Genomic DNA, 25,727 nt, shown 5'->3' with positions numbered 1-25,727 from the left:
TCCGTTCTGCACAACACATCAGCGTGAAGAGCCCTCCCTGTCTTACCTGGGGGAAGTAAGGCCTTGCCTGTGGCCACACCAGCCGGTGGCAGGAGCATTGGCATGCCGGTCTCTTGCCAGCCTTTTATCTCTTGCAGCCTCCATCCGAACCCCTGAAACCTTTGGGGTGCATGTGCAGATGGAGCCAGGCAGGAGCTGGCCTGGGGCTGGGGAGGCAGCAGCCCCCGGCGTTTCCCTGCTTTCCCGGCTCTCATCCTCTCGCCAAGCGCGGGGGTATTTTTTAATTTTCCTTTTGTAACCCATTCAAGGAAACCCAGGCACAGCCAAAATAAGAAGTATGTTGGCACTTCTGTGGGCTCAGTGTTCCCTGCAGCAAGCAGAAGCTTCCGGCTCCCAGGCCTTCTGTGTCCCCCACGAGACTTCTGCTGGGTTGGTGTGGGGCAGGCCTGGGGGCTGCGGGGCAGCTGGAAGACAGTGCGTGCCCGTGGCATCGTCTGGAGGTTGGGCGTGGGCGGCGGCAGCTGGCTCAGGAGGAGGGGAGACAGGCGTCCCCCCCCCCACCCCACCCCTGGCAAAGTCCTAGGGTTTTCTGGCTCTCCGTGCTGGAGTTTGTGGAGTTCGGGGCAGAGCTGCTCTGCATAGCTGTGGGCAGAGAGAGGAAACGGGGCACAGGGGTCCTGGGCTCCCAGCCCCTGTATCCTCTGCTCCATCTGCCACCCGGGGACCTGCATAGCTGCGTTTTGTTTGTGTGTTGTCTTGCCGCCCCCGTGGCATAGGGGGGTTCCCAGGCTAGGGGTCGAATGTGCCAGCCTACACCACAGCCACAGCCCCGCCAGATCCGAGCCGCGTCTCTGACCTATACCACCGCTCACAGCAACGCTGGATCCTGAGCCCACTGAACAAGGCCAGGGATGGAACCCACGTCCTCACGGATCCTAGTTGGGTTCATGACCGCTGAGCCAAGACGGGAACTCCCTGATTCCAGCTTTTTAGTCGCTGGAGGGTCTCGGAGCCTCAGAAAATCTCTCGGGGCCACAGCCACTCCCTCCAAACACACCGACTCCAGCTCGCAGAGTGTGGGATATTATTTTCACACATGCCCGACCCTCAGGCCCATCTGTGGAGCCCAGGGCAGGGCCTCTGGCCTGAGGTTGTAGGAGTGGGACGGGGCAGTGGATGGTGGGTCAGGAGTCCCGGGTTCAAAGCCTGACCTCAGTGTCCTTACCTATAGAATGGGGAGGGGGTGGGCTTCGGGGGCAAGACGTCACCGAGCGCAGCGGCTTCTGCTGCAGTGCACGCGGCCCGCACTCCCGTGGGACTGACTCTCTGTCCCTTCTCCCAGACGGCCTAACCCCATCGGCTCTGGGTCGCGTGACCCGGACCTTGCTCTGTGCCCGGGGATCAGACCAGCCAACCTGGGCTGTGCAGGGCTGGCCCCCAAGAGCTGTTGGATGCGAGCCCCTCCCCGACAGCAGCTCTATCCGCCTTTGAGGGGGGGCTTTCTCACCGCAGCCCATCCGGTTGACGTCAGATGCCCAAGTGCAGTAGCTGAGGGGAGACCTGAGGGGGGAGACCAGCCTCTGATTAGGAGGTGCCCATCCCGGAGCAGCCAGGCATGACGGGCAGGAGTTGGACAACTGGGACTAGAATTCTGAAGAGGGAGGGGCTTTACCGGGGCAGGTGTCCGTCCTGGGTGATGGTCCGTGGCTTTCGTCATTTGGGGAGGAGGTCAGAGAATCCTTTGTGAGGCTGTGAACAACTCGCACCCTCTCCCCAGACCCAGCGCGTGGCCCTGGGCAGAGGGATGAGGGAGGTGGTGAGAAGTGGGGACGGGCCAGTGATGGGAGGGGGGCGAAGACATGAAAGCACTGTCGGGGGGGAGGGGGCTGCCGGGGGAGCGCAGCGACCCTGAAACACGAGGGAAGGCGGGTCTCAAAGCTGGGCCATTGATGGGGACAAGTGCCACCTGGAGAGGGGCAGGCGAGGCTGCGGCTCTGGCCCAACAGGGGCTGCAGGGCTGCGGGGGGCACTGGGTGGGCGGGCCTGGCACCGCTTTTCTTCCAGGGAGCCCGGGGGCGGGAACCAGATTGCTGTGGGGGGTGGGGGGGCGGGGAGGTCGGACGCTGGTTCTGGAAGTTTGCAGCAGGGAAGGGGGGCAGGACGCGGCTGCTGGGTCAAGAGAAAGCCTCTTGGTTCTTTGAAGTCTTTCTGTTTGGGGGAAGGGCGGCTGCTCTGTTTCCAGAACGAGGAGACTTGGGTATGTGAGGAGGCAGCCGCTGAAGGGAGCCCTGATGGGCGGTCAGGATGCCCCCGGGGCTCAGAGGGGAAGCGGGGCTCGCGGGTGGCGCTCCGGTCTGCCGACACCCCAGGCCCAGCGGGGAAGGCGGGGAGGGTCCTGTGGCGGAAGCTGTGGCCACCGCCAGGCTGGGCAGCAGGGCCCTCCCCCCAGCGAAGCAGAGGCTCCTCGCCCCACCTTTCCCGTGGAAGCCGAGCTGAGTGAGGACCCCTCGAGCGTGCCTGGTGCTATCGTGTCAGCATCTGGGGGTGTTTTAGGCCAGAGAGGGTGACCGGGTCCTGTGGGCTGGGAGCCAGCGACTCCCAGGACACCATGCCTGCCAGGCAGCCGGAAAGCAATTTCTGGCTTTTCACGGCCCATTAGCACTCTCCCGCATTCTCTGCCACCCCGTGCCCTCCCCGTCTGTCTGTTAGGAGAAGCAGGTGCGGCCTCCCTGCCCGCACACATCCAGGGCAGGTGGCCCGGGGGGCACCCTCACGGTCCCCACACACCTCCTCTCCCAGCCTGATCTTCCCCGAGCCTGGCAAACCAGGTCCATTTTGCTGCTGCTGATGCCAGCTGTTCTCGTCGCTGGGAGATAATGATGCCTATAAAAGGCGCTGTTTGCTGAGCATTGCCGTCCTCCAGGGACGGGGCTGAGCCCACTGCACCCCTTCCTCTCTCACTGAGCCCTTGAAGCGATGGCTCGGGGTGGGTTCCGTTCTCACCACACCTTACAGGGCAAGGGCTGGGCTTGCTGGGGTTAAACAACCTGCTCGTGAGCAGCCAAACCACGGCCGGAGCTCTGCTTGGCCTGGCTCAGGACGGCTGTTCTTATCGCACACACGGCTTCATCGTCCGATGTGATGGTCGCTGCCCACCTCCGATGATTGAAATGACGTCAAATTAAAACTTCAGTTCTCGAAGTCCCCACCGTGGTTCAGCAGGTTAAGGATCCAGCACCGTGTCCCTGAGCCTCGCGGATCCCTGGCCTCGCTCCGTGGATGGGGGGTCCCGTGTCGCTGTGGCTGTGGTGCCGGCCGGCAGCTGCAACGCTGCATCGACCCCCCAGCCCCGGAACTTCCCTCTGCCCCAGGCGCAGCCCCAAAGAGGCTCTTCCGTCCCACGAGCCACATTCCAGTGCCTGTGGCCGTGTGAGGCTGGCCACTGTCCCAGTGGCCAGCACAGGATGTGTCCATCGTCACAGAAAGTTCTGCGGGACAGCCCCGCTCTAGAGTGTTCGCGGGCAGAAAGTCCTCTGTGCCACTTAGCCCCGCATGCCCGCCCGCGCGCCCGCTGCACTCGAGGGGCTGAGGCCTGCGCGGGGTAGACCCTGCCCCGGTCCGCCGACTGGGCTGAGGCCCGGGTCCTCCCGCCCGCGTTCCGCGAGCCTCTCCGGGCGAGGGTACGCGCTTCACACCCAGGGCGCCCTGTGTGTGCTTTGTCACACCTAGAGCCTCTTGGTGCCACGTGCCCCAGGGCCCTGAGAGGTGGCTGACGCACCCCCGCGGGCAGCCCGGCCCTGAGCCCGTGGCACCCCGCAGGCCATCGCAGGCAGGCCTCATCCCTCCCTCCGACCGTCACTCCCTCCGCCCCTGCCCCCGCCCCGGGCCTCCTCCCCTCTCTGCCCGGTCCTGTACCCAGGCTCCCGCCCACCACCCACTGGCCACCTGCTCAGCTCAGGGCCGTGGGAGGCGTGGGCTGGCTCTTCCTTTTGCCAAGGCTGCTGGGCTGTGGCCACTCGCTCACGCAGGACGAGAATGTAGGAACATGCCTTTTTTAAAACAAAAGATGAGAGAGGGAGGAAGTCGGGGCTGCAGGCTCGCTGCCCACGCTCAGCCCTGCTGGAGACACTCCTCGGGCCTCGTCTTCCTGATCCCCAGCCCCGGGGGGGCAGGCGGGCAGGGAGCCGCCTTTCCGCGGTGGACGGGAACCCGGGGCCGCATAGGGACAGCGAGGCTCCTGGCCTGGCCCTTCCCTCGCGCGTCCGCGGATCTCTGTGCCGGCTCCGCACGTGTTACCGCTCGGAACCTCCCCGTGACGCGACGCGGATGTAATTACTGCCCCGTTTTACGGGAGGGAACGGGTGAAGCGCCACGTTCAGTACCACCCAGTTGGGGCTCGGTCGTGATCAGACCACAAGGCTTCGGGAGCCCAGAGCCCCTGCTTTCAAGAGTCACACTCTCCTGCCTTTGGCGGGGTCGGAAGGACACGGGCAGGTGACGGGGTTCTCTGCGCGCCTCCAGGGGATACACCTGCTCACTTGAGGCATCGCGGTCGCCCGAGCTGTGAAGGGGGGGATCGTGACCCCCGCCCCGCAGGGCTGCCGTCAGGGTCAGGGAGCTCGGCGGTGAAACCGCCTTTGGAGGAAGGGCCCACCTGCATGTGAGAGAGGCCAGGGTCCGTGGCCTTGCCCTGGCCTGGGGAGACGCCTCCTTCCGAGCCCCTGCCGAGGTCCATGCATCCTTTTGCCCCAGAGAAAAGGGCACGTGGCTTCGTCCTGAGGCACAGGCTACCCTTCCGGGGAGACAGGGTTCCTGCAGCTGCTCTGCCGTGACGTCCACCCCTGGGTAGAACCTGGGTCTTTGCAAAAGCCTGGCCCTGGCTTCTGAGGAGGAGGTGCGGCAAGCATGCTCTCTCTTGTTTGACGGACAAGGCTCTCAGGTCCTCGGCTCCTGGGACAGAGCCCAGGGTCACGTGGCCTGCCCAGCGTCTCTGCCCAGAGCCCCACCTGAGGGCCCGTGGGCGCTGATTCCAGGTGGGCATCTAGCAGGACTCATTCCCAGAAGCGGGCAGGGCAGTACCCAGCTGGCTGGGAAACCATATCCTGGGCAGCGTGTTAAAGGAAAATACAGATTGCCGGACTCACACCAGAAATTCTGGTTTGGTGGGTCTGGGTAGAGCCTAGGAATATGCATTTTTCAAAGATCCCCAAAGGGGATCCCCAAAGGGGTCCTGAAACAGCCAGTGTGACCCTCATTGATCCAAAGCCTTTCCGTAGATTGTTCTCCGCTGGAGAAACGATGCACCTCCCCCCTCCCTCCCCTCTTCCTCCCTCCCCCCTTCCTCCTCCCTCCCCCCCCACCCCCCACCCCCGCCCCTGCAGTTCTCAGCACCTTTCCTGGAAATGGCCCCTCGAGACCTCCTCTCCCTGGGGCTTCTGAGCATCGAGGCCTCCCCTGGGCAGGGACCTGAGGGTCCTTGCCTGGGTAGGGTGGGCACCTCTGGGAGGCCCTGTGATTTGGGCCTGCCTGTGTGCTTATGGAAGAGGCCCCGGGAGGCGGGAGGACCTGATGGCTCGTGGCCGTGGTGGGCCCCCGACGTGCAGGCCGGGAAGCAGCAGGCTTGCTGGGCGGCGGCAAAGCCACAGCCCTGGGGGTGCAAATGTCGGAGTTGTAGGCGCGGCACAGCCTGTAACTGGCTGCGTGACCTTGAGCTGCACGGAAGCCATAGTCTTGGCTCCGCTTCACACTTAAGGAATCAGAAGCTGCCTTCTAGCCAGAGGCCTGGGTGATTGCCACGCACATGAAGATTGGGGAGGCTCCCAGGGGACCTGGCCTTGCCACTGGCCTGCGGGGAGGGTGCTTAGGGCGGAAGCCCCGGTCCGCGTCTGATCGGGACCTCCTCTGGGACACGAAGGGGTCGCATCAGATGACCCCTGTGGTAGAGGATGTGACCCTGCATCTGGGTGGCAGAGCGTGACCTCAGACTAGTTCCGTTTGGCAAAATACTAGGTTTAAATTTTTTGGAATAAAGTGCCAGTATTTAAAAATTGGAAATGTGGGAGTTCCCATCGTGGCTCAGCAGTCGACAGACCCGGCCAGTAACCATGAGGATGCCGGTTCGATCCCTGGCCTCGCTCCGTGGGTTCAGGATCCGGCGTTGCCATGAGCTGTGCTGTAGGTGGCAGACGCGGCTCAGATCTGGCGTGGCTGTGGCTGTGGTGTAGGCCGGCGGCTACAGCTCCAACTCGACCCCTAGCCTGGAAATCTCCAAATGCCGCGGGTGTGGCCCTCAAAAGACAAAAAAGACCAAAAAACAAAACAAAACAAAACGAGTCCTCGAGTTTACCTGCGGGCACTGCACAGCTGGGCAGTGTAACGCGGGGCCGTAGGAGGGCCTGTGGGCAGCGCTGGCCGTGAGCAGCAGCGGGGAACGGCTGGGGCCGTTGCGGGACAGCCACAGGACGGAGGAGCAAGGACCCCCTTGCGCTGGATGTGGAAGAGGGTCTCTAAACACGTTTCGGCAAAGGGAGGGCGCCGAAGAGCAGAGGCAAGGCCGGTCCCCGCCTGCGCTGGGGAGACTGGCCGTGCCAAGCGCTCTGGGAAGGGGCTTGGCATAGGGTCTTTCACTGCCGATACTTTTGGATCTTTTGAAGTTTGCACCATGCCCGTGTGTTCCCTACTCAAAGAATTTCCAGGGACCCAGTTTCTGTGATTCTCACAGGGCCTGATGCTAACGTTTCAGAAGCTGGTGAACGTACCTGACTGCGACTCTGAAGGCGCGTCTCTCACGAGGCCTAAAGCGCCTCACACTTAGCCCCCGGCTTCCCCTGGGTCCCGGGCCTGGTCTGTCCCCAGGTCCCGCCAGTGCGGCTCTGACGGGCGCCATGGGCTCTAGAGGAGGCTCCTCCCGGTGCGGTGCTGCTGCGGGGCACGCGGCGTCTGCTGGGGTCTCCGCACAATGTCACGTCTTTTTTGGAAGAAGTTCGATGCAGCCCTCCCTCACCGCCTCTGCCTCCTCTGCCCTAGGGGAGCCTTCTCCGTGGTGCGCAGGTGCGTGAAGGTGCTGGCTGGCCAGGAATATGCTGCCAAGATCATCAACACTAAGAAGCTCTCGGCCAGAGGTAGGTGGCGGGTCCCTGCCTGGGCCCCCACCCCCGGCCCCCCTCCTGTCACCCTCCCTCTGCCCCTTGGGTTGGACCCAGGACCTGGGTTTGCCCCCCGCCAGGGCGATGCGGCCGCCAGAGGCGGGGGCTCTTCTCCCCGTGGGTGGGTGCTGGGTGCTCACAAAGCCAGGCACACCCTTGGGAGTCAAGGCTGGGCCCACGGCCTCCTCGCAGGCCAGGCTCTCTGCAGCCCCCCCGCCCCAGGGGGAGACCGAGGTCCCGGGTGGGCTTCCTCCCCCTGCTCTTCGGCCCCGCGCCTCCGCTCGCAGCGCCAGGCCTCTGCACCTCCCGTTCACTCGGGCCGGGTGCCCTGACCCCGCTCCTTCCAGGATTGGCTCTTTCATCAGCCTTTAGGCCTCAGCTCAATGTCACAGCCCTTTTTTTTTTTTTTGTAATAATTCGATGAATTCTATTATACTTATAACTACAGCCATCATCACAGCCTAATTTTCCAGCGTTTCCATCCCAAACCCCCGTCCATCCCTCCCAGCCCCCCGCCTGTCCCCTTCGGTAACCGTGAGTCTTTCAATGTCTGTGAGTCTGTTTCTGCTCCACAAGTAAGTTTATTTCGACCCCTTTTGTTAAGACTCCACACAGACGTGAGAGCACGTGGTGTTTGTCGGTCACACCCCTTGAGAGCCTCTCCGGACCTGCAGGTCTGAGGGGCTCCCATGTGGCAGCGTCTTCCTTTGCTGCGGCTTCTCCCCTCCTGGTCTTATCCCATGTGCCGGCTGGGGGCCTTGTTCACCACCCGTCTCCCTCTGGCGCACGAGCACCAAGAGGAGGGGACGCGTCGAAGGTGCCCTCTGCTTCGGCCAAACCTGTCCACCCTGTGGTCCCTAAGACCCGCCTGAACAGGGGCTTCCTAGCCAGTCCTCGTCCTGGAGTCTCCTGGCTTCAGATGCGCGCCGGGCCTGGATCCCACACCCAACCTCGGGATTTGGCACGTCTGCGCCGTGACCTGGGCGTGGGAACCACTTCTAGGTGATTCCAATTAGGAAGTGGTTGGCGATCAGCGGTGCCGGTGGCCCCCGCAGGTGGTTGCAAGGGTAGGCTGTGACTCCCCGTGGAAGGAATCGGGGGGGGGGGTGTCCTCAGTGAGGCGCTGGCCGTGCGCTAAAACGTGGGTCGCCTGCCCAGGAGCGCCGCCTCTTGCCCTGAGCGCGGGGTTCGGGCGGTGGTGCTGGTGGCCGTGGTCGGCGGGTGGGGAAGGGTGGTCTTCGAAGGTCCCGCTCTGCACGGTGGGTCTGAGCTGCCTTGGGGTCCCCCGGGGCGGACGGGAGCCACTCTGATGGGCGAGGTGGGGACCGAGCGGCCCGTGGCGTGGGCGGCATGGGAGAGGCCGGGCGGGGGCCCAGCAGGTTCCGTGTCGGCCGTGCGCTTCTGCTTTGCTGTGTCTCGCTCGGCGTGGCCGGGAGCCTGGAGCACGGGCTAGTTAGCCGGTGCCGCACGAGGCAGACCAGCGTCCTGCGAGGAGAGCCGGGGCTGGGGCTGGGGGCGCTCTGGTGGGGAGGGCGAGAGGGGCCCAGCCGGGGCAGCGGGCAGGGTGGGCAGGAGGGCCGCCTCCCCTTTGCCGTTGCTGTGTGACTGGTGGTCTCTGGTCTCCCCTCTCTGTACTTAGAGTCCCTGGTCATCAAATGAGGTGATGACCACAGCCTGGGGTGACAGCTTGGGTCCCCCCAGACGAAAGGACAGGAGCCAAGGTCCTCCCTGGATGCGGGGCCAGTTCCCCAGACAGCACCACATCCACACACGCACGCGACGGACAGACAGGCTTTTGGGGGCAGGGGAGCGGAAGGGGCATTGGGTCTTTTCTAGAAGGTTCCCCAGGGTGGTGTAGACTCTGGGAGATGCCGGGCAGTGCCTCTGGCCATTTGTGGCCCTTTGACCCCCTGGGAGGAAGTGCCAGGCCCAGGTGAATGTGAGGGTGGCAGTGGGGAGGTTCTCAGGGGAAACTGCCAGCTGCCAAGGCGCTTCTCCCCCGCGGGGGAGGAGGGTAGAGCTGCTGTGAGCAGAGTCTTTGTTTGCCACTCACGGGGCCTGGGGGGGCGAGCGGTTTGATGTTGAATATTTGGCAACACACTCGGAGCTTCTCCTGCTGGCACCCCCGGTGCCTTCGGCAGCTCCCGGCAGGCATCCGCGCCCCCCGCAGAGAGCTGTGGCTTCCCCTTCCCCACGGGCCCAAACCCAGGAGATATTTTGTGTATGTATTTTTAACTTACTCTTTTATATAAAATGCTCAGAGTATAAACAACTCCGAGAAGCCATAAAGACATGAAATGAAAGGTGAAAATATTTTCCTGCCCAATCCCTGCCCAATCCCCCCAGGAGCCTTTGAAAGATGCAGCCGCCCCAGTTTTAGCCTGAGGGTGGGGGACTCAGTGGGTGAGGCCCAAGCGCCTGCGTTTATAGAAGTCCTGTGTCAGCAGGCACAGCAGCGAGTACACACTCCCTGCCAGGGGCTCTGGATGCTTCCGAGCCTCAGCCTCACCAAGCGGCCCACACACAGGCTTCATCAACATTTCAGGGCATGCGGGCGCCTGGACGTGGCTGCTGCCACCAGAGGGGACGGGCCCCATGTGGCGACCTCCATGGCTCCCACTGTCCATCCCAGCTTGGAGGGGTCACCTCCTCGGCTCCCTGGCCCCAGCCCCCAGGACCCCGGGTGCCTCTGCGCTTCCGGTCCGTCCAAGGGAGCCCGGGAGGAGGCGGGGAGACACATCTTCTCCGTCTTTCTCGTCTCCCTCTCCAGCCGGCCTGGCGCTCTGGGTCGTCGAGCTGACTTCCCCAAAGCCTCCCGACGCCGCGGACGCTGAGTAGCCAAAGCCCTGTGGGGAAGGGGCAGTTCCTGTCCCGAGACTCAGGGTCTCTTTTCTGCCCGGGTTCCTGTGCTCCCAGCCAATATTCTGCTGCCCGCCCGCCTGCTGGAGCCCACCTCCCCGCAGGCAGGGCCCTCGGGCTGCCTGGCTGCCCTTGCCCAGGCCCTGCCCTGCCCGGCCGCCCGGCCCACCCCCGGGACCAGGCTCCCCAGGATTTCCACCCGCCCGTTGCCTGTCGAGCCCTGGGCAGGGCCGACCCCTGAACCCCAGCAGCCAGGAGGCCGGCCCCAGGGAGGGAGGGAGACGTTTCACAGGCTTCCCTCCTTAAGGGCGCTGGGAGCAGGCCCCCGGTCCCCGGGCGGCTCGGCGTCGCGGGGCTCCCCTGGCCTGGCCGGACTGACCCACCCGTCACCAGGACAGGAGGCGAGGTAGCGCGCTCATTGCGACTGCGGCTGCGATCCCAGCTTGCGGCTCCAGGGCCGCGGGAACTTGGACAAGCCGCTGGGTGGCTGCAGGCCGTGGGAACACGGTGGAGACCAACGGACAAGGTCTTGCTCTCGCGGCACTGTTTGCTCGGGGAGCCTGAAAAACACATTAAATACCCAGGTAGTCTGGGTAACCTCAGGTGGTGATGAGCGTTACACAGAAAATCAGGAGTTCCTGTTGTGGCGCAGCAGAAACAAACCCAACTAGTAGCCATGAGGACACAGGTTTGATCCCTGGCCTCGCTCAGGGGGTTAAGGATCCAGCGTTGCCCTGAGCCGTGTGTCGGTCACAGATGCAGCTCAGATCCCGCGTGGCGGTGGCTGTGGTATAGGCTGGTGGCTGCAGCTCTGATTTGATTCCTAGTCTGGGAACCTCCGCATGTCAGGGGTGCGGCCCTTAAAAAAAAGTCAGAGCGGGTAACAGGGAAATGATGGGGCTGGAGGGACTTTCAGAAAAGGCAGCCGGGAAAACTCTCTGAGAAGGTGGCCTTGTGTCAGGACCCTCCTTGTCTGGGGGTGGGTGCATAGCCCTGAGACGGTGAGGAGTAAGGGGTTTCGGGCAGAGGACACGCGAGTGTGAAGGCCCAGGGCTAGGAACGGCTCTCGGGGCACCGAGGGGCCTGTGCGGCTGGAGCTTCCGGCCGAGACGAGGCAGGACCCCGACGGTGTTGCTGGCTGGCTGGGGAGCCCGGACGGTGTTCTGTGCACATTAGGAAGCTGGCGAAAGTTTGGGGGTGACGGGATCTGATTTACATTTTAACAAGCGGCCGCGGGCTGTGGGGAGCCTTCAGCAGCGCCTCCTCCGCGCGCTGAGCTGAAAGAAGCCTTCTGCCCACCTGGGTTTTGGTAGAGAGATGGGTCCTTCCTCACTGGGCTCGGGCTCCCCGTCTGTGGGACGGAGCGCGTCCTCCACGGCCGAGAGGAGCTCAGGCCTATGTTTCTTGAGGTTCCTTGGATATTAGAAAATGAAAACACTTCAGCGTTACAAAAATTCATGTATAAAGTATGTTTACTTCCAACAGATGAACGCTTTGCACAGGGGAAGTTGCCGTGCAGTATCATTGCACGGACACGATTATAAGGTTTAGAAAGACGATGAGTTCGGAGCCTTTGCAGCCGCGAGGTCTGGAACCAGCTGCGCGCCCGACGCCCTGGGGCGGTTTGCGTCCCTCAATCCTGTCAGTGTGACTCTGCCCCCGGCGACCTCATGGGGAGAAAACGTCCGCCTTCCGGGTGTAGGTGCTCGGCCCCCTGAGTGTGCAGCCTGGGCCAGGAGGCTCCCAGCCCCCTCTGCCAGGCCCCGCTTTGAGCTGCCTGGTGTCTGGTTCTGCTGGGGATGTGTGGCGGTGGGGACACGGTATGGTACGGGGGGCCCTTGGGCCGCTCTTGCTGGGGATCCCCCCTCTTCGCTCAGGATGCCCCCCCCCATGCCTGGGAGGACAGGGAAGGAGGCAGAGAGCGAGGGAGAAGCAGGGGAAGCCCCCCAACCCGCACCAGCCTCCCCGCCGCTGCCCTGCGGCCGCCTTCAGCCTGGGAGTGGGGCTTGCCTTCTGCAAAAGAGGGTCATGCTTAATTGCTTTGCTGGTCGGAAAGCCACGTCTCAGCATTGATCTTGGCGTCTGCAGCCCCCGGAGGACAGCTAGTGATGCTGTAATGGAGGCTGGCTGCCTGGGGACAGGCTGGAACGTCCACCAGCCTCATCGCCCTCCCTGTACCCACCTGCTCTGGAGGAGCCATTCAGAGATCGGGGCTCCAGGCCTGCGCTGCCTCTGAGCGCCTGTGTGCCTTCCCTCCTGTGAGCCCTGACTGGGGAGGGTGGTGCTGAGTCGGGGCAGCGCAGGGTTTTAAAGCTCCCCCTGCCTGGGTACAAACGCAGCTCCACTGCTGGCCACAGGGTGACCGGGCACCTAACCTCTCTGAGCCTCCGTTTCCTGCCCCCACCCGCCCCTGCCAAAAGCCAGCACAGTGGGAGCTCCACCCTCGGAGGCTGGTGGGCAGGGCTTGAGAGGCATATAAAGTGCTCTGCAGACCGCGTGGCACAGTCAGCATTCTGCATTTGTGACTGGCCCCTTTGGTTACATTAAAACAAAACAAAACAAAAACCAAGGCATTCAATACCGAATTAAAGCACCAAAAAGGGAGTTGAGGAAAGCATAAGTGGGTGCGGTGATGCCCACAGGCCAGGCACATTAGGGGACTGAAGGGTCGTAGGCAGGACTGCTCCCCGCAGCCCCAGAGACAGAGACCGTGGTGTTGGAGGGCGGGGGAACCAGAGGGTTCGGGCAGGAGTCTGGGAAACAGGTGGAGGGCCCAGGGAGCCCCCGGGCGGCTGCAAGTTAAACCCTCAGGGTCTTTGGGGCGCTCTGCGTCCTGGCCCCGCGTCCTCTCAAGGGAGCCAGCTTGTGTGAATTAACGCAGTGCTTCTCCTGCAGAGAACGCCCCTGACTTAGAAAGCTTCACTCAGTCGACTGGTCGTCTGTTCAGTTATGTATTCGGCACCTACCACGTGCCAGGCATGTGGGTCGGCGCCAGGGCTGTAAGGGAGACTGAGTCCTTGCCCTCAGGACCGCAGCATTCCTGAGACAGAGTGGGGCGTGCTGTCCGGGGCCCCTGCCCATGTGGCCGTCAGGGCGGGCGCCGCGGCAGGATGGCAGGTGAAGGGCAGGCGCGAAGGCCCTGGGGTGCGGGCTGAGCAGAGGGTGCCTGCAGAACTGAGGTTCAGCATTTGGGTCCAGCTGGGGTGCAGCGTGAGGGGCAAGGCTGCAGGGGGTGCGGCCGGAGCCCCATGTGGGGTGGGGGTATCCCAGGCCGCTCGGAGCTTGGCTCTAATGCCCCTCCTTTGAGAGCCCTGGAAGCTGAGGCCCAGAGGAGGGGGGGTCGTCTGAGGCACCACGACCCCTGCCCTTCTCTCCCCTGCATCCACACCTTTGCAGAGAGCCCCGGGTTCTCCCAAGAGGCCAGTGTGCCCAGGCCCGGGGCCGTCCTGGGAGGTGGTGGCCACCTGGGGCTGCCAGGAGGGAGAGGTGGGGCGGCTGGAGGTCCCCTCGCCTGGGCTCAGCTGGGCATCTGCGTTTCAGATCACCAGAAGCTGGAGCGGGAAGCCCGCATCTGCCGCCTGCTGAAGCACCCCAACATTGGTGAGTGGGGGATGGGCGAGGGTGCGGGGGGCTGGCGGGTGTTTGCGGGGTGTGGGGGGCAGCTGCTCTCTTTCAGGCCTGGGCAGCAGCAGAGGGGGGAGAGGGGTGTTGGTGCGGCTTCCACACCCCACAGCGAGCAGCTGGGTTGCGGGGAAGGTGAAGAGGGGCCCCTCCTCCCCGCTCACGCAGCCGGCAGCCTCCTTCAGAAAAGCTGTTTCTGGAAAGCTCCCGAAGCTCTGAGAGCTGAAAATAGGCCAAGCTTGGCCTTGACCAGTGCAGCCCACTCCCCAGGCCCACCCCCATGCTGAGTCAGCCTGGCACCATGGCCATGCCCGCCTGCCTAGACTTGTGGCACCAGCCTCGGCCTCTCTGAGACAAGCCTCAAGGCAGCCCCTGCCCCCGGGTGGACCGAGCCCAGGCTGCGTGGAGAGGCTGAGCCAGAGTGGGTGGCGTGGTGCCCCCTCCCCCGCCCCGCCCCACTGAGGGTGCATCCCTGCCTGGCGGGTTCTGAGTCATGGAGCCGAGGGGATGCAGGTTCCAGATGCGGCTTGTCAGGGAATGGCTGCGTGACCTGGGGTAGGAGCAGGGCCCCTCGGAGCCCCCTGTCCCCATCCTCACACGGAGAGGGACCAGCCGGGCAGCTCGCTCAAAGGCAGGTGCTAGTTGAACAGGTCTGGCTGGGGCCTGAGGTTTTGTGTGTCTGACACACTCCAGGGTGGTGCCAAGGCAGCTGGCTCCCTGCCCACCTAAGGAGCGAGGTCCCAGGGCCTCTGAGAAATCACACTCCGACTCCGAGAGCCCCACGCCTTCCCCCACAGGAGACACGCATCTGCCAGGGCCCCAAGGGTTAATTCTCCTTCTGGAGAGAGGCATCTCTGTCTGCTATTTATACCCAGAAGGCACCTCCTAGTCCCTGTGCCTGGGAGGCGGGCAGAGCGGCACACACAGCCGCCGAGGCTCCAGGGCCAGAATCAGAGAGGGGCGCAAGGCAGCTGGAGGAGAGCAACCCTGGGTGGCCCCAGCCCTGCCCCGCAGTGGCCTTAGGAAGCTTCTCCCCTGGGCCTCCCCTCCCCCAGACGCACAAGGCGGGGGTGGGGGCGTTGGGAGCGCCCTCTGACTCTCAAATCCCGTGGTTCTTAGAAAGGCCTTCAGCCCTGGAGGTAGGAGTGTGTGTGTGCGTGTGTGTGGCATGTATGCGTGTGCACAGGGCTCTCTCAGGTCAGAGCTGCCGTCTCCTTCTGCTCATTCCCAGCTCCGACGGGGCGCAGTAAGGGGCCGAGAGACTGCAGCTCAAATCCTGGGTTTGCTGCTTCAGGACTGAGTGGCTGAGGACAGGCTGCTTCACTGCTCTGCAGCTCAGCTTCTCCTCTGGAAAAATGGAAATGATACACCTTGTCGGGCTGCGATGGTCAAATCAAGCGCAGTTCAGTGTGTGCCCCTGTAACTGCTGCATGATCACGAGGCTGCGCCCCTTTTCTCAGCCCGCACGCCCCCCAGAACATTACCTGACGGCTTAGCCTCCTGCCTGGGTCTTCACGTAATTCTCGTTCCTCTGAGCCTTCAGGATTTGGGGTCCTCAGTTTGGGGTGCTACAGGTAACACGGTAGTTAAGATAGTCAGGGCACCCAGGTTCAAATGCCAGCTCTGCCTTCTACTCGCTGCTCGAGCTTGGGCGGGCTGTGTGCCTGTCAGACTCCACATCCTCCTCCGTGAAATAAGCACATACGCATGGTACCCGCTTTGTAGAACTGTTGGGAGGGTTGAATGAACTATTGCAAGCACAGCCCTTGGCACAGGCCTGGCTCGTGGTGACATCTCAGAAAAGGCACCCATGGTTGAGTCTTTTACGCTTTCGTTGGTCCGTCTAATGTCAAGGGCATCTGAGGCCCTATCGTGTGCCAGCGCCTCTGCTGGTCTCTGAGGATGTTCAGAGGAAATGAGACCGAGGGGCTGGTGAGGTGGCCAGCGGACGGGGCGTGGGGAGCAGAGCCGAAACCCGGAACGGGAAGGTGCCTGGGCAAGCCTGAAGCCGTTGTCAGGGCTGGAACGGTCCTTCCAGGGTTCCGTTTCCTGAGCCTCCAAGTTCCTCCGTTCAAAGCAGACTGTAATTTGCCCAAAGGCGGGCAAAGAGGTCCAGATGTGTCTACAGAACCTGAGAGGTGGGTCAGAACCCAGAGAAACCAGGCTGAGTCCTACTCAGCCTGCTTGGAAAGTCCAGCCAGATCACTGGCTGCTGCCTGCGTGTGGCCACTGCCCAGTCCCCAGGGCCCTGATCCCAGAGGTCCCTGCCTCAGCAGAGGTGGGTCCAGCTGGGAGCCCAAAGCATTGACTTCCTAGATCCTGTACTGGGGAGACAGTGGCCCACCCTCTGCATCATTAGCACCTGCTGATAAGGCAGACCCGCCCACCCCCACCCCACACCACCCCGGGGGGCAGGAGCCGAGCTGAAAGCTTAGCAGGTGACTTGGGGCATCCAGGGCAAGTGAGGCTGGTTGAGGGTGAGGATGAGAGTGTGCTGGTCTCTGAGGTTCTTCCCAGCGCCGGGCGCTGCGCTGCATGCCTCGCGAGCATCCTCGCGGTACCCACAGCGGTCCGGTGCCACCGGGAGAAGAGGCTCACGGAGGTCACGTCACTTGCTCCAGGTTACACAGCAGCTGAGAGGTGGAGCTGGAAGGGAAACCCAGCGAGGCTGACTGCAGACAGAGCCCAGGTTCTCTGTCCTTGTGTGAACGTCAGGGGCAGTGGCCGGGGGACAATAGGACCCTTCCGTTTCCAGGGAGAAAACGGTGACTGCTGGAAATGTGACGGGAGGTCAGAACTTCCCGACTCCAGCCCCACAGATGAAAACTAGGTTGCAGATGTGTTTGTTCTAGGACACGTGTTCAAATGTCAGGCAGCGACAGCATAAATCACGGAGCCCAGGGCGCCGAGTCTCCACAGGGCGAGACTCTCACGGCCCACGGCCTTTGACTCCTTCCCTCTTGGGTTCTAGGCTGCGTTTTTCCACCGGTGGGAGGGGAGGTTTTGTGGGTGGAACGGCACTGAGAGAAGCCTGCCTCCTGGGCTGGGAGCCCTGATGCAGCCACCTCTGGCGGACTGAAGCCAACGCGAGCACCGTCCCGCAGGTGGGGGCTGGAGTCCAGCGCACAGGCCCTTCGCCTGGACGCTCAGAGGGCCGGCTTTCAGGCTTTCACAGTCCGCACAAAGGCACCAGCTGACTAGACTCAGCTCTGCAGACACCACCCCCACACCCATTCTGTCCACTTCCCTGGGTCCTGAGGAGCTTCTCCAGAAGGGGCTGAGGCTCCTGCAGGCTGGGCCTTGGCCCCAGTCTTCAAGGAGCGCCTCCCAGATGGCTGTGACCCGGTTCTGAAAGCCCTCTGATGGTCAGGATGCAGCCTGGCTTCTCAGGGCTCCTCGCAGTCAGGAAAGAGCCATTAAAGGCTCAAACGCCTGAGCGGGCAGGCAAGGCGGGCTCTGCGCCCTAAGGATGCTCTGGGAGTAAGGGGTCTTTTCCACACCTTGACTGGGATACCCGAGGGTGCAAGTCTGCAGCGGGCAAGTGAGGAGACAAGCATCTCCTCTGAGCTCAGCAAATAGAGCCAACATGGGTGGCCCAGGCTCCCGGGTGCTATTTGATGCCCTCCCACGTGCACCTTCTCAGGTCAGGTTTCTATAAGCGGAGCCCGAGGCAGGGATTCCGCTGCCTGTGGTTTGCTGAGGGCCTGAAAGCTTAGCAGGTGACTTGGGGCGTCCAGGGCAAGTGAGGCTGGTTGAGGGGGGAGGGGGCGCTGTGAGGGAAGAGAGCCAGGGAGGAACTGAGCAGGAATGTAGCCGCCAGTCGAGTCCAATTGTGACCTGATCCCGGGGTGGGTGGGGAGTGGGGCGACTCCTGGACCATAAACCCCATCCTGGAGTTGCCCCTCCTGGGGGCAAGGAGACTGGCTCTTTGCAGGGACCCCGTCTCCCCACGTTACTCCATCGTCGTCTGGAGGCTGGAGCCAACCTTGGGGGCAGAGTGGCTCCGTCAGCAGCAGGCCGTTCTCCAGAGAGCTGTTAGCCCACCTGCCGCAGCTGCAGGATGGCTGTGCCAACTTGGTAAAGAGGACCTGGGCAGGACACCAGTGCAGGGATGTCAGATTCTGCACCCAAGACATGCAGGGTGCCCAGTTCAGAGCACCTGTACGTTTCCAAAGGCAGGCCTGGCTTTGCTTTGAAATGCATTATAAATTGAAACAGATTAAAGACGGAGGCCATAGGAGTTCCCGTCGTGGCTCAGTGGTTAACGAATCCGACTAGGAACCATGAGGTTGCGGGTTGGATCCCTGGCCTCGCTCAGCAGGTTAAGGATCTGTGAGCTGTGGTGTAGGTCGAAGACGAGGCTCCGATCCTGGGTGGCTGTGGCTGTGGTGCAGGCCGGCAGCTACACCTCCGATTCAACCCCTAGCCTGGGAACCTCCATATGCTGCGGGTGCTGCCCTAAACCCCCCCCCCCAAATATATATATCATTTAAGATTTAAAATTTTTTAAAACCATAAACTTCTTTTTTTCTTTTTGTCTGCTCCACTGCCCCACTGGAGTTCCCTGGCCAGGTTTCAGATCCAAGCTGCAGCTGCGACCTACACTGCAGCTGCAGCAATGCTGGAGCCTTCACCCCCTGTGCAGGGCTGGGCATTGAAACACTCCAGGAACACCACTGATCCCGGGGTACCACAGCAGGAACTCCTAACAATTTTTAAAAATTTAAATAGGTGCCCCCTTCACCCACCATCTCGGGCCCCCATCTCCCCTCCCCCAAGGTGGGTACCCCTCCGGGGTATTGGATGCCTGCCTCTCCAAACCGTATGTGAGATACTAGCGCCATAAGCTAGGGGGCTCGGTACTGGGTCAGAAATAGACCCGCGGCAGGAACTTGGAGGGCTCCAGGGCTCAGAGTGAGACGTCTCGCCAACCCACAGCCCCGCTGCCCCAGTACCCTCCTCGGCGCGCCGTCAAGGCGCACAGCTCTATACCCGGCCGGAGCGGTTTGTGCCACACACAAGCTGAGATACGTCCTTTTGAAAGAGGACCGTGCACGCTGCCTTGCCCTTTGCTTTTCCACCAAACCACAGAATTTCCAGATGATTCCGAGCCAGTGGATACAAAACTGCCGCCTTATGGTAACGGCTGGGTCGCTGTCCGTTGTGCGACGTCGCATAAATGTGCCAGCCCTCGCCCTCCACGGACATTTTAGGTTGTGGCGAAGGGAGGCAGGCCCTGGGCGGGCAGGCCTCGGGCTCCTCCTCCCAGAGGCTCAGAGGGTAATCTCGGCAGCTCGGGGCTCCGGGGGCTTTGCCTCTGTTGCTGGTGGATGAGGTGCGCAGAGTCTCCAGCGCGCCAGAGGGCAGGGGCCGCGGGCAGGCCCTCCTCCACCGGCGCTGTCCCCAACTCAGGCCTGGACCCTCAGGGCCAGCCGGAGCCGGCGCCGACCGCGCGCCCCAGGGAGTTCTCACCACGAGCCTGCAAGGCCAGGAGGTTAGTCCTCCTGGGGCAGACAAAGAACGCACGGCTCAGAAAGGTGTAGCCCCTCGGCCAAAGTCACACAGCGAGCAGGTGGCTGCTATTTGGGCCGCAGGCTGTTTCCGTGGCCGGCCTGCCCCGCAGGGAAGCCGAGGGTTGAAGGGGAGGGGACCCACCTGGAGCAGAGCCGGGGTCTTTAGTCCTGAAGCCGGGCCTCTTCCGGGGATGCCGGAGGTCAGGGAGCCTCGGCTCGGCTGTACGTGTCAGAGCGCCCGGTGACGGGCCGTGCTCAGCGATTCTCCGCGGGGGCATCGCTGGCCATGGGGGCGAGCGGGGGGCTGGGCGGGGGCGCGTGTGCTGTGTAACCGGTGGCCTTGGCCCTCCTGCAGTCCGGCTTCATGACAGCATCTCCGAGGAGGGGCACCACTACCTGATCTTCGACCTGTGAGTCTGCCCCCCGCCCCCAGAGGTGCAGAGGGTGGGGACGGCCTTGGGGGGGGGGGTCTCGCTGGGTCCCGGCCCTCTTCTGAGACGGAGTCTCCCCAGATGCGGCAGGCCCGCCCCCCGCGCGGGGCAGGCGGTTTCCTGACACACCAGCAAACGCTTTTAACTTTCGTCCCCATATATTTAGTTGTGTTTCTATTCGCGGCTGGTGGTGGTGGTGTTCCATTTCTGGTGGGGATAGAAAGTTTCCTTTTGGAATAAATTTAAAGTTTTTGAAGTTAGTCCATTGAATGAAAAGCAGTCACGCACTGACAGGGCTCAGCGCCTCCGGTCTCATCTGTGACAAACAGCACTCGGGACCACAGGGGAGCAACGCTCCCCGTGGGGGCAGCGGGTTTGTGGGAAACTGGGTCCCTTCTGCTCGATTTTGCTGTAAACCTAGAGCTACTCTAAAAAGTAACCGTCTCCGAGTCCCCGTTGTGGCGCAGCAGAAACGAATCTGACGGGTACCGGCAAGGACGCGGGTTCGATCCCTGGCCTCGTGCAGTGGGTTAAAGATCTGGTGTTGCTGCGGCTGTGGTGTAGGCCGGCAGCTGTACCTCCAACTCGACCCCTAGCCTGGGAACCTACATAGGCCATGGGTGTGGCCCTAAAAAGCAAATTAATTAATTAATGACATAAAAAGAAACAGTCTCTTAAAAAGAAGAAAGGAGTTCCCTGGTGGCTCAGCTGGTTAAGGATCCGGCCTTGTCACTCTTGTGGCTTGGGTTGCTGCTGTGTCATGTGTTCGATCCCTGGCCCTGGAATTTCTGCATGCCGCAGGCACCGCCAAAACATAAATAAAAGCAAAAGAAAAACAAAAAAGCCCCAGCCCTTGGGTTTCCAGGAGCCTAATGAGTTTCAGTGTCGTGTTCTCTTGTCTCACCCCCAGTCCCATCCTCAGCCCCGCTCTGGCTCCGAAGAGGGCTCGGGAGGGGAGCGGAAGGCTGGGCCGGCCGGCAGTTGTGGCGGGAACAGTGGCCTTTGGGGCTGAGGTTCTGAGGTCCCTGGGCTCCATCCTTAGCTTTCTGGAGACTTTTCCAGAAGACGCAGCCCCTGGGGCCTCTGTCGGAGGGTGACTCTGCCTGTCTCTGTAGGGTCACCGGCGGGGAGCTGTTTGAGGACATTGTGGCCCGCGAGTATTACAGTGAGGCCGATGCCAGGTAAGCGCCGGGTGTGGCCTGGCAGTGGTGCCCGAGGGGCCGGGCACTCCCTCCTGCTACCCCCGTGGAGGCCCGCTCTCATCTCCCGGCCTTCCTCTCTCTCCCCAGTCACTGTATCCAGCAGATCCTGGAGGCCGTGCTCCACTGCCACCAGATGGGGGTGGTACACAGGGACCTGAAGGTGAGCGACCCAGCCGAGGGTGCCGCCCCGTTGGCGTCCCTGAGTGGGGCTGGGGGAGGGGTGCCCCCTACTGTCCAGATGAGGGAACCAGGCTCAGGGAGGCCGAGCAACTGAGCTCGGGGCCCGGGTCTCCCAACTCCCAGGCTCAGGTGCCCTGTGCCAGGCCGGGTGAGGGGCAGCTGGGCCACAGGGCTGCTCTGGCGCGGTCCAGATCCCAGCTGGGCCACTTTCTAGCTGCCCAGCCTCAGCTTCATTGCAGTGCGGTTGCCATAGCAACCTTGGTTCGGGCGGGGAGGCGGTCCGAGGAGACGGCTTGGGGCCTGCTGCCCAGCGCGTTGTTCCTCTTGCCTCTGGGTCTCTGGAGGGCATCGGGGTGGGGAGGTAGACAGGCTCGGGGGCCTCCGAGTCCCCCTCCTCCCATCTGAAGGAGACGGATAGGACTAAGCTCGCGTGGGGTGGAGGCTCGGCACCAGCCGCCCGGCCTTGCCCAGCCAGCACGTACTTCAGGCCCTCTCTGGGCCTCCTGGCATCCGTGGCGGCACAGATCGCCCCCATTTGGCAGAGCGCGAAACGAAGGCCTCAGGAGTCCAAGGGATTTGCCCGAGAGCATGCATCGCGGTTGCGCCTGGGCTAGGATGGCAGCCCCGGCCTTCCGACCCCAGATCCGGTGCCCCTGTTGAGCTGGAGGCAAAAGCCACTCCCTGCACCTCTTGTTTGTGCAGCAGCCCCTTCTGGGCGACGCCGCCGGTCACCTCTGCCCTCTGACCTTCAGAGGCTGCAGACGCACTTCTGCAGGTCGCCCCTGGAACTGTTAGCAGATGTTCCTTCAATCTTTCCCACCGTGGGGGCTTCACCTGTGAGCCCCGGTCCTACCCTTTGGGGCTACAGGGAGGGCGCGTCTGCAGCTCAGAGCAGCCCTGGCTTTGGAGCAGCTCCTAAGATTTCCGCAGGCGCTTCTCCCCCGTTAGCCCCGGGATGGGATCTCCAGGCCTTCCTCATCCTGGGCGCCCTCCGGTCCGTCTAGGTCCCCATCTGGGGTACAGTACTCTGAGCGCGTGCTTCCCTCTGACTGTCACGAGCCTTCGCTGGCTCCACACCTGAGCCCAGGTGAGCTCTCTGTGGCTCAGTCTAGACCCGCAGACAAGTGCAGACACGGAGAAGGTCTCTGGCCAGCCTGCAGGCGGCGCTCCCCGAGGGCCTGCTCCCATTAGAACCACAGCCCCGCGCGGGAGGAGCGACCGTGAGAGGCGGCGCAGATTTAGGCCACTCTGGGTAGATTAATTAGTGGCACATTCATCAAATCAGGGCAGAACAGCTACTGGGACCCAGGACACGTGGGGTGCACCGTCCCCAGAGGCCTTAACAAAGGAGCAGGTGGTGCTTGCATCCTGCCCAGCTTTGGGCAGTGAAAGGTCACGTGTGGGACCCTCTCCCAAGCCTCAGTTGGGAAGGGGGGTCCCCGGAAACCAGCCGACTCCAGAGACTGGAGCGCCCCCTCCCCTGAGTCCTGAGGCCGACCAAGCACTGCGGGCCACCGCGTGCGGGCTTTGCGGTGACTCTCACAGGGGGACCACAGCCACCCACGATGGAGGCATCCCCCCCTTCTGAGAGGAAACTGAAGTTCGGGGGGGCGTATTTGACCCAAGTCCCACAGCGCCGAGGTGGCAGCAGGGGGACCAGAAGCTGGGCCTTTCTCACGGGCGCATTTACACTCTTACCACCCTCTGTCCCAAGGAGGGGACTTCCTGTCCCCCAGACCTGGCTCAAGCCGGCGCCTTGCGGCAGGCCAGGTAGCACCTGGGGGCGTCACATCTGTCAGCCTAGAGTGGGTTCAGAACACGGCTCTGGCGCCAGACTCTGTCTCGATGCCGCCTGTGTGACGTGCTGAGGCACTTAACGCTCGGAGCCTCAGTCCCCTTGCCTTGTACATGTGACGGATGCCACGTGCTGCTCAGTCTTAGTGACACAGTGGTGCACACGGCACGTCAGCAGCTCCCGTGCTTCAGGGGTGACAGATAATGGACAAGGACACAGAGCAGCGGGGAGAGACATGACACTGCGAGGAGGTCTGTGAAAGTGACAGCAAGGAGCTAAGGCCGGATGCCCGGGGCTCTGCCTTTAGCCCGCGCAGTCGGGGAGGGCTTCTTGGAGTCGGTGCGGGGCAGCTGAGCGCTGGATGCTGCGCAGGAGCCAGATCTGGGAGGCTCGGAGGGAGAGCCCGTCAGGTGGGAGAGCAGGAGGTGCGAGGACCCCGCTGGGAGTAAACGTGCCAGTTTCAGGGGCTGCAAGGAGGCCCCCCTGGAGCAGGGGGCTAACCAGGCTTTACCCCAAAGGGCTGTGCGGTGATAAATGGAAGGGTGTGTGCCAACCCTTTAGCCCGGTGGCTGGCACGTGTTAGGGGCCCCAGAAACGCTGCTTCTTTTTCCCTACTGTGGCGGCTCCTCCCTCTGGCCCCCGCACCCTGTCTCAGCCCAGCCCCTGAAGGAAGGAAGGAGTGCTTGCTGGGTGGAAGGGCTTTGGCAGAAGTCGGAGCACCAAGTCGGGGGGTCCCCTCTCTGAGGAGCTCAGGGTCCCGTGCTTGGGGTTGGCGGGGCGGGCAGGGCGCCTCTGCGTCGCTCAGCCCCTCCTCCCATAAGCCCAGGACCCCCGGCCCCGAATCTGCTGACTGTCCCCTCTGGCCTCTCCTCTTCTCTCGTCCTGGCAGCCGGAGAATCTGCTGCTGGCCTCCAAGCTCAAGGGCGCCGCGGTGAAGCTGGCGGACTTTGGCCTGGCCATAGAGGTGGAGGGGGAGCAGCAGGCATGGTTTGGTGAGTGGGGACGGGGGGCAGGGGTGTCGGGGGCCAGCCTCACGTGGACACACGGGGCTCTAGAAGCCGTCTGCCCGAGCGGGGGCGGGTCAGAGACGGCCGTGTAGCAGCCAGGGCGTGGGGGGCAGAGGCCCCACCCAGCCAGCGGGTGTCACCCAGGTGAGCTCTCTGGCGGCCAGGTGCGGGGACGTGGGTGCGGCTTTTTCACACGCACACCCAGATTGCAGGTGGCGAGGGGCCACCACGTGTCCCCTAAGAGCCTGGGTGCTGGGGGCCATTGCCCCGTTTTGCCGGTGAGGAGCAGGGGCTACGAAGCTGAGAAAAGTTCCAGGGAGATTAAAGCCAGGATTTAAGCTCAGATGACCAGGGAGCGCTGAGGTCTTGGCGTCAACGCATCCTTTCAGCTGTCTGGGGATACTTTCTGGGGGTGACACTGATCTGTCGTTAAGAGCCAGAGTTCCGGGTTCAAATCCCAGCTCTGCTGCTCACAAGGTGTGTGGCTCTGGGTGAGTTGTCTCCCTGCGCCTCGTTTGCTCCTCTGTAAGATGGGGTGAGATGTGTGTGGTGTGGGGGTGCTCACAGTACGTCCCTCGGGGCTGTGACGAGATCAGAGGAGATCGGGCCTGGGGCGTGCTCAGCCCTGCTCAGCGCAAACACCCAACTAGTCCCGCAGTGACTCGTTCAAACACTCTGAGTCCCTTATTTCACCTGCTCCTCCCAGGGCTGCTGGGAGGTATGAGGACACGAGTCCCTGAGCCCATAATTGACAAACGTGGAAACTGAGGCCTAGAAGGAAAAGAGACTCAGGGCGAAGCCAGAACGATGGACAGGCCTCCTGCCGTCCCTTGACTGGCTCTCGGAAGGGGTGGGCGGCGGGCAAGGGTCCAGCACAGCCTGGAGCCGACAGGCAAGGACTTGGCACCTCAGGGCCGCCGGCATCTGACCGGAAGTGGTTGCAGGGAGGGGAGGTTGGTCACGGACTCAGAGTCTGTGGGACGGACCCTGGGTTGGATCGAGGGTTCTGCCGAGGGGCGGGGGTGACGGGCGGCCTCTGTCCTTGTGCCCTGTTCCAGAGGCCTTGCTGGCTTTCCAGGCTGGGGTTCTGGCTCTTGGCAGGCTCTGGGGGGCAGGGGGCATCGTCTCTGTCTCTAGCGACCCTCGTCCCTCCCCCAGCAGGACTCGTCCCAGGTTGCTTACATGCCAACCTCTGTGTGTGTGTCTTGTGTGTGTGTCTGCCTGTGTGTATCTGTCTGTGTGTCTGCCTGTCTGTGTGTCTCTCTGCCTGTCTGTGTGTCTGTCTGTGTCTGTCTGCCTGTCTGAGTGTCTCTGTGTCTGCCTGTCTGTGTGTCTGCCTCTCTGTGCGTCTGCCTGTATCTCTCTGTCTGTCTGTGCCTGTCTGTCTGCCTGTCTGTGTGTCTGTGTGTCTGCCTGTCTGTCTGTGCCTGTCTGTGTGCCTATCTGTGTGTCTGTGTGTCTGCCTGTCTGTGTGCCTGTCTGTGTGTCTGTGTGTCTGCCTGTCTGTGTGCCTGTCTGTGTGTCTGGGGAGCAGGCTTCGCAGGGACACCCGGATACCTCTCCCCGGAAGTGCTGCGCAAGGACCCGTACGGGAAGCCTGTGGACCTGTGGGCCTGCGGTGAGTCCACCCAGGGCCCCAGCTCCCTTGCCACTGCCCCTCGGGTGCCCACTCTCTTTGCTGTCGCTCTTCTCCTGCCCCCGTCTCTCCTGCCCGTGGGGTTGAAGGCCCTTCTGGTCCCCCCCCTCCCAGGGGTCCATCCTCTTCATCCTGCTGGGGGGGGGGTGTTGAAGGCCCTTCTGGTCCCCCCCCTCCCAGGGGTCATCCTCTACATCCTGCTGGTGGGGTACCCCCCGTTCTGGGATGAGGACCAGCACCGCCTGTACCAGCAGATCAAAGCCGGCGCCTATGACGTGAGTGCCGCCCCTGTCTGCAGCCTCCCTGTGGTCCCCGGGGCCCCTCCAGTGGGAGCCAAG

At 62.8% G+C, this 25,727-nt stretch overlaps 1 protein-coding gene across 13 annotated transcripts in view; it reads left to right on the top strand.

Annotated features, from left to right (window-relative positions):
• The window catches only part of CAMK2A (calcium/calmodulin dependent protein kinase II alpha), a 60,428-nt gene that overhangs the window by 6,829 nt on the left and 27,872 nt on the right, over window positions 1-25,727 (top strand). For 9 of the 13 annotated variants that reach the window (XR_014836415.1, NM_001444366.1, NM_001444365.1 and 6 more), the window contains 8 exon segments: window positions 7,027-7,121; window positions 13,545-13,604; window positions 19,494-19,548; window positions 20,685-20,750; window positions 20,859-20,931; window positions 23,636-23,738; window positions 25,288-25,371; window positions 25,570-25,664. Coding sequence is in view for 12 of the 13 variants with exons in the window: in NM_001444366.1 (NP_001431295.1) it covers window positions 7,027-7,121; window positions 13,545-13,604; window positions 19,494-19,548; window positions 20,685-20,750; window positions 20,859-20,931; window positions 23,636-23,738; window positions 25,288-25,371; window positions 25,570-25,664 (631 nt within the window). In the remaining variant the exon portion in view is untranslated. 13 annotated transcript variants of the gene reach the window in all.

The sequence above is a fragment of the Sus scrofa genome, chromosome 2 (assembly GCF_054392235.1).
Source record: "Sus scrofa isolate SSC_HxYL_T2T_F1_AM1 chromosome 2, Sscrofa_HxYL_maternal_Yorkshire_Landrace_v2.0, whole genome shotgun sequence".
Lineage (NCBI taxonomy): Eukaryota > Metazoa > Chordata > Mammalia > Artiodactyla > Suidae > Sus > Sus scrofa.
Note: the sequence above shows the minus strand (reverse complement) of the source record. Positions and strands in the feature narration are given on the sequence as shown.